Here is a 14,092-nt window from a genome sequence, read left to right as displayed (position 1 = left end):
TATTTTAAAAGGAATGCATGTTGGAGAGGGCATGGTTAGGGAGTAGGATATTTTGAAGGTATAAAAATTCCTTATCTACAACTATACATTTTATTCTACTGCATGAACAATTATTTTTAATCATTTGTTTTATAATGCTGACATTAAAATAATTTTTTGTCTAAGGCACCTTATATGTGTAAATTCAGAATTTCAGGTGTCAACTGAAAATCAAAGTCAAACTATTGTCTTAATACTATCTTACTTCCATGATACATAATTCCTGCAGAAAACCTCCTTGGTAGAAAATTCAAATTTCTACCTTTCAAATTTTCTCCTACTGATGTTGCAAGGAGGCATACAGCCTTACACAAAGATGTCAAAGAGAAAAGTTGAGTCAGGACTTTTAAGTTCTCAGAAAATTAAGTATCACCAAGACAGTGCAAAGATGTTAATTGTTAAATCCAACTTTTGTTGAGAGTGGCTTTGACAGCCTACCTACAATCATGTAAGATTAATTTACAAATGAGTACAACCATTTTGTAAAAAATTTTAGTTTTTTTTTTAAAAAGGGGACAAATAAACTATGCTATGAGGGAAAAGTTCTGAGATACATGAGAATTTTAAGATACGATAAAGTCAGATAAAGAAATGGTAAATTTTTATTTTCAATCACATAAAGGAATAAACAATGGCAGCATCAAAATATTCAGCATGCCATATATCAATCTGAGTAACTAAATTCATAATGGCTTTAATGATCACTTTATTAAAGATAATATACAAGAGGCACTTTTATGATTACCCAAAACAGACTACTTAATTCCTAGTAAATAATTTTCTACCAACTCTATAAATTTAAGAATCTATTTAACTCTATCCAACCTAGTTTTTTTACATTCCTCTACTGAAATCTTCTTATGAGTATCATGGTCAATAATAAACTACAAGGCAATAACAAATTCTTACTGCCAAGTCCAGAATGGGAACTGAGTAGGAAATCTTGCATCCCATAAAACCCAAGACCTTTTTCTTTTAAAAATCGAGTCTTTTGAGACCTCATTTTCTCCTTAGTCCAGACTTGAATAAAAATCTGTGTCTATAGCAGAGAATGAGAAAACAAAGACAATGGAAGCCACCTGGCTCGGACCTTTATCTCTCCTCCCATCCTTCCACCCTTTCACCACCCCAGAAAAACAAGGTCTAGCTCACCTACCTAAATTTACACTTGTGCTAGCTTTTACGGCTTCCTGTAAATTATAAAATGGGTACAGAGGGCATGGGGGAGCATTAGCCACCCCTGCCTCCATTTAGTCAAAGTGTAAATAAATTCATTTTCCTGTGAAACAAACAAACAAAAATCCACAACAACAAAGTTCTCATAACTTTCAATGAATGTGTTAGTGTGTAAGTTCATTATAAAAACATTGCAAAGAGGCTCAACAGTCATTTTGCAGATTTAAAAATTCAGAAAAATATATAGAGATGCTACGAAAATTGTTAATACTTATGTTCATATTTTTGTTTTAAAACTATAATAAAAAAGCTTTCAGTTTTCCATTAAGGTATTATGAAGCTCCCAACAAAGATAAGACTAAAACTGTTCCACATTCCTCTTTCAGAGTATGTACAGAATATAGCACTTACTACTTACTTGTGGGCTCAGAACAAAATGAAAGTACAGGACATTTGTTAAAAATTTAAAAATGTCAATAGTATATTAGACAAATATTAAACCAATTGTAACTCTACACCAATAAATTAAGACAGATTAAATAAAAATGTGCAAGTTTACTCATTAACTGTTATTCTCATATGATATGGCATGGTTATACCACTCTATTTCTCTATGCTGAATCACTGAGAATATCAAATCTTCATATGCATGTTAAAAGGCACATTACAGAAAAAGGAGCAAGCAGAGTGAACTTTTAAAATCCAGAACAATGTAGCAGTATTCTTAAATATTACATAAGAAGATGTTTAAGATAAAATATACCTTTCTACTAAGTCATATATTCTATTCACTGTTGACTATTCAGTCAACAAATTCACTGTTAACTATATTTGTTCATTTTCTTGAACTGTTTTAGTGATAACTCACACATTAAATTATAATCATATTTTACAGTTACATTACTAAGTAAATGGCATTCATATCTGCTTAGATTTCAATATATTACCAAGGCATTCAATTAGATTTCAATATATTACCAAGGCATTCACCTTTAAATACTTAGCAAACATGCTATATTTTTTGTGGTATGATCACAGCAAATAGTAAATAACAACACATTCAATCATTGATTATAATTGGTACCAAGGGAGGGAGACATGGTGGAATCACATAATTGCAAAAAGTAAAAAAAATTCAAAATATTTAGTATTTAAATTGAGAATTATGTATAAAAATATCCTTTGACATTTGATGTTATCTTGTTTTTTTTCTTGTCTATTGTGAAGCCCTTTTATTTTATTTTTCCAACCATATAGCTTTTTTTCTCTTCTCCTACTTCAAAACCAGTCTTTGGACCATGTTCTGTCATTTATAGACTCTGTTAATGACTCCAGAGAAGTAACTGGCTAACTATAACTGTGTCTACTGTTTAGGTTCACTTGATAATTTTTAGATACGAATCATTTATATTCAGAAGACAAGATCTTCATGCTAACCAATATTTTTTTTAGTAGCACTGGACTAATGATCCCTCTCCCCAAACATACAAAACAAAACAAAAAACCCATTCCTGTCGGGCTGTGGTGGCGCACGCCTTTAATCCCAGCACTAGGGAGGCAGAGGCAGGTGGATCTCTGTGAGTTCGAGACCAGCCTGGTCTACAGAGCTAGTTCCAGGACAGGCTCCAAAGCCATAGAGAAACCCTGTCTCGAAAAACCAAAAAAAAAAAAAAAAAAAAAAAAAAAACAAACAAACAAACAAAAAAAAACCCAATCCACTGTAAAGATATCGAGGTATAACTTTGCTATTTCAGTTTAATTATAAACTAGCTTGGATTTGTAAAATTGCCTTTATTTGTATGTAATTTCCAGAAGAAAAAAAATACACATATTCAGAAAGTTTCCAATAGGTAAACCCAGTTTCAACTAATTCTAAGACTGACTTCTCTTAACTATCATTTGAAAATCAAAGGAAATGTTTCTTAAGAAAAAGGTCATTATAAAGCAAAACACAGTATGCAAATATCAGAATCTTAACTCAATATCTACACTTCAGAAAAAAGTTCCAATAACATTAATTAAACTGATGTGTGAAAATGTTGTCCCTTCCTTTTTAACACACCTTTAAAAACATTAATTGTTATACCAAATGGATTTTTTTAAAAATACGCAACTTCAATTATTTTAATGGTTACAAACAATATGAAACACTCATAATATAGTAAAGAGTTTTAACATCTACAAACCTCATTTAGACATCGTTTCTTTGTGAATATATTTCTGATAAAAGTTTCTTGAATTTCTTCCTGTTTCACCAAGTACTGCCAAAGTCTCTTCACAGACAGTGCCAAATGATTCTTGGATCTATAGGTACAGCAGATTTAATTACCTCAGACTTGACATTTCCATAGCACTCTACCACAGTTTACTATAATAAATTAGATTGCACCTCATGATCTAGGAAAGAACCCAAAGGGCTTTTCTACAGAGTCACTGACTACTATCTTAGGGTTAGTGGACAGTGTGGTTCCCATGACTCTATCACTTTGGTTGGAAAGCAGAAAAGGTGAACATCCCAAATCTGAATGCTCCAAAATCTACAACTTTTTTTCTGGTTTTTGATTTTGTTTTGTGTTTTTGAGATAGGTTCTCATGTAATTATGGTTGAACTGGAACTCACTATGTAGACCAAGCTGACCTCAAATTCACAAAGACCTATCTACTTTTGTCTCTGCTTTCCTAGTGCTGAAATTAAAGGCATGTACCATATACTTGGCTAAATTTTAATACCTTTTAAGTGACGACAGGACACCCAAAATGTTTTAGGTTTTAAAACATTTTAGATTCTGTACTAGAGATACTTATTCAACCAGTAAAATCTTATTCTCATCTGCAAATGATATTTATGGCTGAGCTAATAAAATGTTATTGACAAAAGCAAGAATAGGTATGACCATAATTTCCTGACCTTTAAATCAGGGTCATGGGTGTTAGCAAAAAAACAAAACAAAACAAAACAAAAAGTTGTGCTTACTAGAAGATAACTAGAAGCAGAATTCCTTAATGTGTTTGCTGTGGGTACCAATAGTCTATAACTTTCTTGTTACTGGCCAAAATTGGTTTAAGAGCTCTACAAGAACATAAATGAACACTAAAAAACTAAACATACTGTTCAGTTAAGTAAACATTTATTTGGGGCAAGACTTTCTAGATAAAGCAAGTATTGTATAAACTGTTTTCTCTTCATGCATAGTACAACAGTTGCTAAATAGCTATTATTCTTTTGCAGAGCAGGAGTTAATAAAAGCACATTCTTGCTGTATCTACTACTTCAGCCTTATCTGTTCCATATTTTCAAAAAACTCAAGTTTTTGAAACCCCCTTTGTTATACATTCTTAGTGGTTGCCTTTACTCTGCAATGTCAGAGTTACCTAGTAATGACAATGCATCCTAAAAAGCCTAGAACAATTACTATCAGAACCTTCAACACAAATGCTTGGTGACCTTTGATATCTATGTCTTATAACAAAGACACATCTGCTCCTAGAACTGAATGTTAAGCACGTACCAAAAGTATTTCTTCCTCTAAATGTTCCCAAGGACAACCTGGTTCTGCAAAACTTCTTAAAAAAATGAAACAAACAAACAAACAAAAAAACCCCCACACTACCAACAATAACAAACAATATCCATGGTAAAACCTACTTGAAAGGAGTGTTTGTAGGTTCTAGTAAAGCTTTGTGACGGAGTATTGCAGGACCTGCAGACACACTCTCTTCACAAGTGTGACTGGAGATATAATTTTGAGGAGGTCCACCATGGATTTCAAGTCGTCGGAGAAGTACTTGTTCCCAACACTGGAGAGTTTTTAGTACTGCATGACAAAGAGGTGAACTGACTGGTAGTTCTGAAAAAGGAAAACACAATTGGTCTACGGTTATATTCTACAGTAAAATGCTTATGAGAAAACAATGGATACTAATGAAATTTAGTAGGGATATGTGGGCACTGAATCTGGTATTTTTGAAGATAAAGTGACATAAATCTTTACAACTATTCCAACATTACTGCTTTGGAATTTAATTTCACATGAAAATTATGCTTGAAGATTATATGAAAATGTTTATGGAAGAAAAATTAATTGCTTTAATGTTTGTAACAGGCCTGAAAGCCATCTGACATTTTTGTTTAGAAAATGAAAATAATAAAGTTTAAAAAGTTCAATGATACTTACCATGAAATGAAATACTACTTCAGCTATACTACTTCAAAGTCTTGGGTAGCAATCCTAACTACTTTTATCTGGTAACAGTCTTAATTTTCAATTCTGAAAATTACCTACTCATTTATTATAGTGGAATGAATATAAACTTATCATTCCAACAGTCATACATTTTTTTTCCATTAAGTTGGTATTTTATTATTTACTTTAGTGTATGAATAAACACGGTTCACAGCTGAAGTGTCTTTTATTATAAGAGTACCCTTCTTTATTTCATACACAGCACTCTCCTACTTTGGAACTCATCACTGTGTTTCAAGGTTTTTAGGTCTTGTGTTAATTAAGTCCCAGGTACAGACATAGTCTAATATAATAATATCAGGCTCGGGGCCTTTGATTTCTCAAACATTTCCCTCCTCAGCAGGTAACAGTATGACAGAAAAATTTAAAAATAGTTTATATCTGAAATAAATGTATATTTTACTACAGAAACTCATTATACCCTTTCTTTATTTAAAATATACACACAGAATAACAATTAGCACTGATTCATATTAAGATGTTTATTACCTGCAAGATCATGGCCTGCAAAGGGATAGAAAGTCTTCAAATTGCTGAGCACCAACTGGACCATAGCCAATCGCATCAATGACCAACTAAAAATAAAAGTTTCTCTGTTTAAACATTTGTACAGGGATCTAGAAAACGATGTAACCCTTTAACATAACTATTTCCCTACAAGGAATTAGCCCAAAGATATACTTCTGCAAAACCAAAATAATATAACTAGTTATTCATGTCAGCATTATCTAAAACAACAGTTAAAAAAACCTAAATGCCTGTCAGGAGAGTAGGGGCTAAATAACAATAATTTTGTAGATTTAAATTTTAAAATAACAGTAAAAATGAAATATTACTAAATGAAATATTAATATTGCTAAAACTACAGTATCAATAGTAATAAAAAGCAAGCTTAGGGGAATCTTGTGTATGTGTGTATACTGTCATCAATTTAAGAAAGCAGGGGAAATAATACAGATGTCCTTTATTTCTGTAATCAGAAGGATATAGGAATGAATAAAAATGGCTACCTTTACAAGTGTCAGGGAAAACATAGCATAAATGAGAAACATGAGGCTTCTGACTTTACATTTCTGGATAGTTAAAATTATTTCTGCTTCTCTTTAATTTTAAATCTATCATATTTATTTATATCTTACCATACTGACTTTAAATCATGAACTGTGCAAAATATGCACAACATAAAGTCTAGCATTTTAGCAATCTTGACAATAGCACACTGACTGTTTTAGAACTATCACCATCATCATTCTCTACAACTTTCCACAGAACTGCTAAAAAAAAAACTATGCACTTTTCATTCCTCTAGTGACTATCAATTTGACTGTTTAATGCATTTAGTAAAGTAGAACACACATGATTTACTTTGTTTTGACTCTTTGTATAATGTCCTCAAGATTCATCCATGTATCATGATTCAGAATTCCCTTCCTTTGTAAAATACAGTAATTTTCTGATTACGTACATAATACATTTTGCTTACTGAGTCACCCAACAAGACACTTGGATTTCTTCCCACCACTGCCCATTATGAAGTTGTCAATTGGATGTACAAACACGTTTGAGTTCCTACATTCCACTCTTTTGGTATATGCCCAAAGTAGAATCACCAAATTATACAATAGTTGTACTTTTAAGTTTTAAAGAAACTATTTTATCATTTTCCAAAGTGGCTGTACCATTTTATAGTCCAACCAAAAGAACACAAAGGTTCTAAATTCTATCTGGGTCAATACTGTCATTTTGTTATTTTTGTAGCAGCCACACTAATGGGAATGCGATAACATCCCACTGTGGTTTTCATTAACATTTCCCTAATAATCAGAGTATTTTTCCAGTGTTTATCAGCCATTTATATGTCCTCTTTAGAGAAACACCTCAAACTATTTGGCCTCCTTCTCCTGACTCTTGCTTTTTTCCAATACTGAGAATTAAACCTGGGCCTTCACAGATGTAAGACAAACAACTGTGCTACAAGTGACCTACATTGCCACTTCTGACCAGTTTTTACAAGTTTTTTTAATTGTTGGATTATATAATTTGGCTTCTGAGTCATACATATGTTTATATATTCAAAAAGTAAACTAAAGTCAACAGAGAAAAAAAACACCAGTAAGCAAAATCTTAGTTTTGCAATAGTTATTGTCCAAAAATCTACTTGTTTCTTTTCAAACTTTTATTAACCCATCATTGGCATGCCATGTCTTAATAAAATATATTGCTGCTCCAATGTAAATAACATATGAATAAGACCACTAAAAAATATAAAGCCAACAGTGAACCATTCAAATTGATGTTGAGAATAGTGAACACTTAAGGCATTTTTTTTTTTTAAATCACAGAAGAACTGGAGAGATGGTTCAGAGGTTAAGAGCACTGACTGATCCTCCAGAGGTGGAGAGTTCGATTCCCAGCATCCACATGGTGGCTAGCAATCATCTGTAATGAGATCTGGTGCCCTCTTCTGGCCTGCAGGCATATATTCAGGCAGAACACTATATTCATAATAAATAAATAGATCTTAAAAAAAAATAAGGATATCTTATATAATTAGAGGTCTACTAAACAGTCATTTGATATTCTTGATTGAAGTTGTAAGATTTATATGCGCAAAAAAATTAAAGCATAATATGAAAAGATTTGTGTGATGTACTATAAATGATAATGTTTTATCAAGGGATAATCAAACATTAATTGAAAATTTATTGCAGAAAAAAGGAATTTAAAAATTTCAACTAGATAAATAGTATAACAATTCAATAAGTTATTAATTAGATGTTACTTTTAAAAATATTATTTATATAGGCCAAGTTGATTTTTTTTTTTTTTTTTTTTTCGAGACAGGGTTTCTCTGCAGCTTTGGAGTCTGTCCTGGAACTAGCTCTGTAGACCAGGCTGGTCTCGAACTCACAGAGATCCGCCTGCCTCTGCCTCCCGAGTGCTGGGATTACAGGCGTGCGCCACCGCTGCCCGGCCCCAAGTTGATTTTTTTTAAAAGAAGCTTAACATACAGTATTTCATACCTGAATGAATTTGAATTAGAATGTTCCTGGAGATGGAGATCAGAAGGTAAAGTACCGTCATCATTATCATCTTCATCATCATCATCATCACTTTCTTGACTCTCCTCAGAATCATACTCTACTCTACTTTGGGAAGGAGGTAGAAAAGGCTGAAATAAAAATTATATATCTTATCATTCAAATATTTGATTTAATCCATCTAATCATATAATTCATCCCATTGGTGGATATTTCACTATAAGCACAATAACTATTATTTACCACACTGTGTTTTTGATATAATTTTATATATTCACCCAGTTAACAAAAAAAATTTTATTTTATTTTAATTTCTATATATATATATATATATATATATATATATATATTTATTATGTATACAATATCCTGTCCGTATGTCTGCAGGCCAGAAGAGGGCACCAGACCTCATTACAGATGGTTGTGAGCCACCATGTGGTTGCTGGGAATTGAACTCAGGACCTTTGGAAGAGCAGGCAATGCTCTTAACCATTGAGCAATCTCTCCAGCCCAAAAAACAATCTTATTTGCATATCAAAGCCAGTTCCCTTTCCTTCTCATTCTTCTACTTTCCCCATCTTCTTGCTACCCTGCCCCCATCCATTCCTCAAGAGGGTGAGGACTCTCATAGGGAGTCAGCAAGTCTGTCACATCACTTGAGGTGGAACCAAGGCCCTTCCCCCGTATCAAGGCTGAGCAAGGGATCCCTCCATAGGGAATGGGCTGAGAAGAGCCAGTTCACACACTAGGGATACATTCTGGTTCCACTGCTAGTGGCCCCAAAAACTGCCTAAGCCACACAACTGTCACCCACATTCAGAGAGCCTCATTCATTCTTATGCAGGTTCTTCAGCTGTTAGTCTCACTAGCTTGGGGACTGTTTTTGTTTCTGTGGGTTTTCCCATCATGGTGTTGGCCCTTCTGCTTGTAATATTGCTCCTCCCTCTGTATGGCTGGACTCCAGGAGTTTGGCCCAGTGCTTAGCTCTGCAACTGCTTCCATTAGATACTGAATGAAGGTTCTATGATGACCATTAAGGTAGTCATCAATCTGATTACAGAGGAAGGGCATTTAAGGTACCCTCTCCATTATTGCTTAGATTCTTAATTGGTTTCCTGCTAACCCCATAATAGCTCCCTTTTTAAAGATTATCTCTTTCCTTGCTCTCACTCTCTGTCCTTCACCCAATTTGATCTTGCCAATCCCTCATAATCTCTTCCTCGCCCACCCTCCCCAGTACCCCTGCCACTGCCATGTTACTAAAGAGATCTTGTCTACTTGCCTTTCCGGGGGTGGGGGGGTGCGGGGGTGGAGTTGTGGGCTGTAGGCAGGTTATCCTTTGCTTTATGTCTAATATCCACTTATGAGTTAGTACATACAATGTTTGTCTTTCTGTGTCTGGGTGACCTCACCAATAAAAAATTTCTTAGGAATGTCACCCAAAAGTCTACTTGAGATATATCTAATATCTACACAATCCATTCCTCCCCTACCCCTCTGAAAAGGTCTCACTATGAAGCCCAGGCTAGTCTTTGCCTTGTGGTTATCCTTCTTTAACCTCTCTCTCAAGCGTTAGGCATTTGATAGCATAAACTGGCTTGACACAAGAATGTTTAAAAGAATTACATCCAATGCCATCTAACAGTTTTACATTTTTGGTAGTAAAGTTAAGCAAGTAAGTAAAAAATTAAGTAAAATTCAAGAAAAAAATGTATTAAGTGTTACCAAAAAGGGGGGGGGGGATTAAGATGGAGAAAAGTAAAAGCTGACCATAGAAGGCCTCTATGAAAAGTAGCATTTAAGTAAAACCTAAAGGAGAAAAAATAACCAGCCTAGAAACAATAATGGGGCTAATGAAACCTGTCTAATAATTCCATAAAGAGAAAAAACAATTTTCCAAAAGCATTATAATCACTCACTTTAGACCACTTGTTCCCATTTGACTACATGAACATTGTTCTGTGTATCAATGTTTTATTACCTTGGCTATGAAGTAGTCCCAGATACTTAGCTCAGGAGGGATAAACTTCTCTTTTACTGCCAGTGACTCCTGATTTACTGAGGAAGAGGTTATAGGGGTAGATTCTCTGCAAGATACTTTTGATGGACTAAAATGTTTGTTTTGTTTTTCTCCTTCAACTAATAAAGAAACAAAGAGAATAAATTATTAAAGTACTATGTCCAACTGTAATCTTTACAAAAGATAAAGATAACTACAAACAACATACATAAACTAAAATATGATTATGAAAGTATAGAGCACTTGAAAAAGCAGGTACGAAAAGGAAGAAAAAAAATCACTCTGTGTAGCAACTTTTGCTTTTACCTTAACTTGTCCACAATTATCTGAATGATAACTTATATGTTGTATATAGTGTATAATAGACGTAATGTCTGACAACCAAAAAAAAATCACTCTACAATTTAGTTAGGATTATGATAGAAATTTCCTATATCCTTCTACTTCACGGTTTTTAAGGGGAAGAGGTTTACAGGAGAATCAACCAGGGATTTATGCACATTAAACACAGATTTTTTATTGCCAGTAAGCTACCCCAATAAGCACTTTAAAAAAAATAGATAACATAATGTCATTATGTTATATATATATGAATTAAAAATAATACCACATTTCAGATTGTACAGTAACAAAATGGTCTCATTATACATTTAAAATACATTTTTATTAGAAAATATTTTTTAATATTTTGACTTCCATAATTAAATTGCATTTATTACAACTTGAAAAATGGGTTAAAGATGAACTTTCTAGTTGTTAGAATTACACAAAAGAGAAAACTCAGTCTTTATTTTAGCTTCTAAAAACTTTAAAATTAGACAGCATTCTCTCAGGATTTACCCTATAAAACTAAAAATAATAAGTATATGAAAAGCAAAAATTATAGGGAGCTTGATTTAAAAGATTTTATGGTACCAGTGATCAAAGCCAGGGCCCTTGCACATGCCATGCAATTATTGCATCACAGAGCTACATATCCACAGGCTATAAAAATATTTAACAAAAACTAAGTTATAAGACACATTATCAAATGTAGACAAACAGGGGTCTTATAGACATAGCATGACCTAATAGGCAAACAATTTATATTAAGCAAAACAATATTTGTCTCTAATGATTCCAAATGAGATTTACTTACCTTAGGAAGGGATGTAAGTATTTGTGTCTTAATTACAATTTTGATTTATCATTTGGAACTATTCAACTTTAAAATACAACATGCACATGCAATATATCAAGCAACAATAACTTAAGCTTAATGTAGTAAATTATGTGATTTTGGAAAAGATGAATGACACGTGCATATTCTAAAGATAGTATATAATAGTGGTTCCACTGTTATTTCATCTATTAAATGATTAAATTTGTAAATTGAAATCTGTATAAACTTTTATTAGTATCTGATAATTAACAATCAAATTTCTAATATATACATTGTACATATTAACAAACATTCTAAAATTAAATGGAGCAGAAACTGGATGTAGACCTTATAAAGTATCTAAGAGAAACGAAGAGGATAAAATGTAGCTAATACAAAAACAAAGACATGCTTTTATCCACTGACTGATGAAAACAGATGCAGAAACCCATTGCTAAGCTTTGGGACAAGCTCCGGATATTCTGATAAAGAGAGAGAGAATTGTAAAAGCGGGAGCTGGGGGGTGGGGTGGGGTTCAGTTGTGTAGCTTGGTCTACAAACAATGGGAGCAATAGCTGTCCTTAACACTTTGGCTGGCTCTTGGAAATTATTCTTCATATTGGGTTGTCTTGCTCAGCCTTAATGTAAGGCGAGGAGCTCAGTCCTACCTTACCTTGATATGCCATGCTTTGCTGATACCCACAAGAAGACTGTCCCTTTCTGAACAAAAACGGAGGACTGGATGGGGCAGAGGGGAATAGGAGAGAAGGGAAGGGGAACTGCAGTTGAGATGTAAAATAAATGAATAAATTTAATTTATAAAAAAAGAAAAAAAAACAAAGGTATGCATGGGATGAAAAGCCTGACAGAATAAAAAAAATGTCCTAAATTTTAAAAACTTAATTCTTTTTTGACTAATAGGTTTTCATGTCAAAATAGATTTTGTAGACAAATATCCCTTCCTTTCCTGAACATCCTGATCTGACTCTCAGCAATTCTGTATTACGGATATTTAGAAATGTTAAAGTCATTCCCAAAAGATATGAAAGAGAAATGTGTGTGAGGTTACACTAAGGCATGGGAATATGAAACTAAAGGAATAAGAAATGAAACACTGCTTTCTATAAGTTTTCTTGTATTACTAGATTTGTTACCATGAAGATATTACTGTGATAAGAACACAACAAACCAAAGTGCAGAAGTGAGAAAGGGAAGGATAATATGAATTAGTGGGACTGAATATGCTCCAAGTACATTACATACATGCATGAAAATGGCCACAGGTAACCTGTACAATAAGAAAAATAACACAATGAAAGTTAAGAAGTGGGGCTGGAGAGATGGCTCAGTAGTTAAGAGCATTGCCTGCTCTTCCAAAGGTCCTGAGTTCAATTCCCAGCAACCACATGGTGGCTCACAACCATCTGTAAAGACGTCTGGCGCCCTCATCTGGCCTTCAGACATACAGACAGAATATTGTATACATAATAAATAAATAAATATTAAAAAAAGTTAAAAAGTTAGAAAGCTTAACGTTTATTTTATCATTGTTCTTTGTGTATGTGGTGTGTGTGGTGTATGAGGTGTACATGGTATTGTGTACTGGGACTGCATGCACACATTTCTACATACACATGGAAGCCAGAGTACAGCCTCACGTGTTGTTTCTCAATAATGCCAACTACCTACCTGGTTATGTGAATCAGAGTCTGCTGCCAGCCTGGAATCACCAAGTAATTTAGCTGACTGGCCTGTAAGCCCCCGGATCCACCTGTTCTCCCCGCAACTTCCCCAGTGCTGGGATAACAGGTATGTATCAATATGCCTGGATTTTTTCTGTGGATTCTAAAGACTGAACTCAGTCCTCACACTTCCATAGCAAGCACATTACTGAGTTACCTCTCCAGCCCGAGCTTACCATTTTAAAGCAGATATAACAGTATTTTGTAGCCAGATTTAAACACTACTTAAGATCTTAACACAATCAGCAGAACTATTTCATTTCCTCCTTTTCTACTGAAAGCCAACTTATCTTTGGGGTTCTTACAGAGAATGTCAGGAGTACATAAAATTCATAATGCAGGACTTTAACAGTTAGTCCCAAATGCAGGAGGAAAGGGTAAATTGTTTACTGATAACTTAAATAGTTAATGTTGAAGGAAATAGAGATATGAAAAAGATATAGGACATTTAAAGTTTAATGAAAAATTAATCCCAAATTAATTTCTGGTTTTTAGCAAGGCAATTCAGGCTAAGTACTTAGTTTCTTATAGGGTACTTTAGATACAAACCTACCTGAAATCTACAAATAAACTTCAAAGAATCCAAAAAGGGAAATAATAAAGAAGCAATGAATTAAATGAAGTTTTCTTCTTAAATAAATAATATTAATAATTTTCAAAAACTGACATGATACTATTCAGGTATAACA

At 33.5% G+C, this 14,092-nt stretch overlaps 1 protein-coding gene across 4 annotated transcripts in view; it reads right to left on the bottom strand.

Moving 5' to 3' along the window:
• Positions 1-14,092, bottom strand: part of LOC121441937 (dmX-like protein 1) — a 143,667-nt gene that overhangs the window by 37,363 nt on the left and 92,212 nt on the right. For all 4 annotated transcript variants that reach the window (XM_041643338.1, XM_041643339.1, XM_041643340.1 and 1 more), the window contains 5 exons: positions 10,482-10,639; positions 8,483-8,631; positions 5,949-6,034; positions 4,862-5,063; positions 3,402-3,519 (listed from right to left, as the gene is read on the bottom strand). In XM_041643338.1, coding sequence (XP_041499272.1) covers positions 3,402-3,519; positions 4,862-5,063; positions 5,949-6,034; positions 8,483-8,631; positions 10,482-10,639 — 713 coding nt within the window. The remainder of the gene's footprint in view (positions 1-3,401; positions 3,520-4,861; positions 5,064-5,948; positions 6,035-8,482; positions 8,632-10,481; positions 10,640-14,092) is intronic.

This window comes from Microtus oregoni, unplaced genomic scaffold, assembly GCF_018167655.1.
Source record: "Microtus oregoni isolate MIOR12 unplaced genomic scaffold, Mior012 000085F_ref0000168, whole genome shotgun sequence".
Taxonomy (NCBI): domain Eukaryota; kingdom Metazoa; phylum Chordata; class Mammalia; order Rodentia; family Cricetidae; genus Microtus; species Microtus oregoni.
This window is presented reverse-complemented; position numbering and strand designations above follow the sequence as displayed.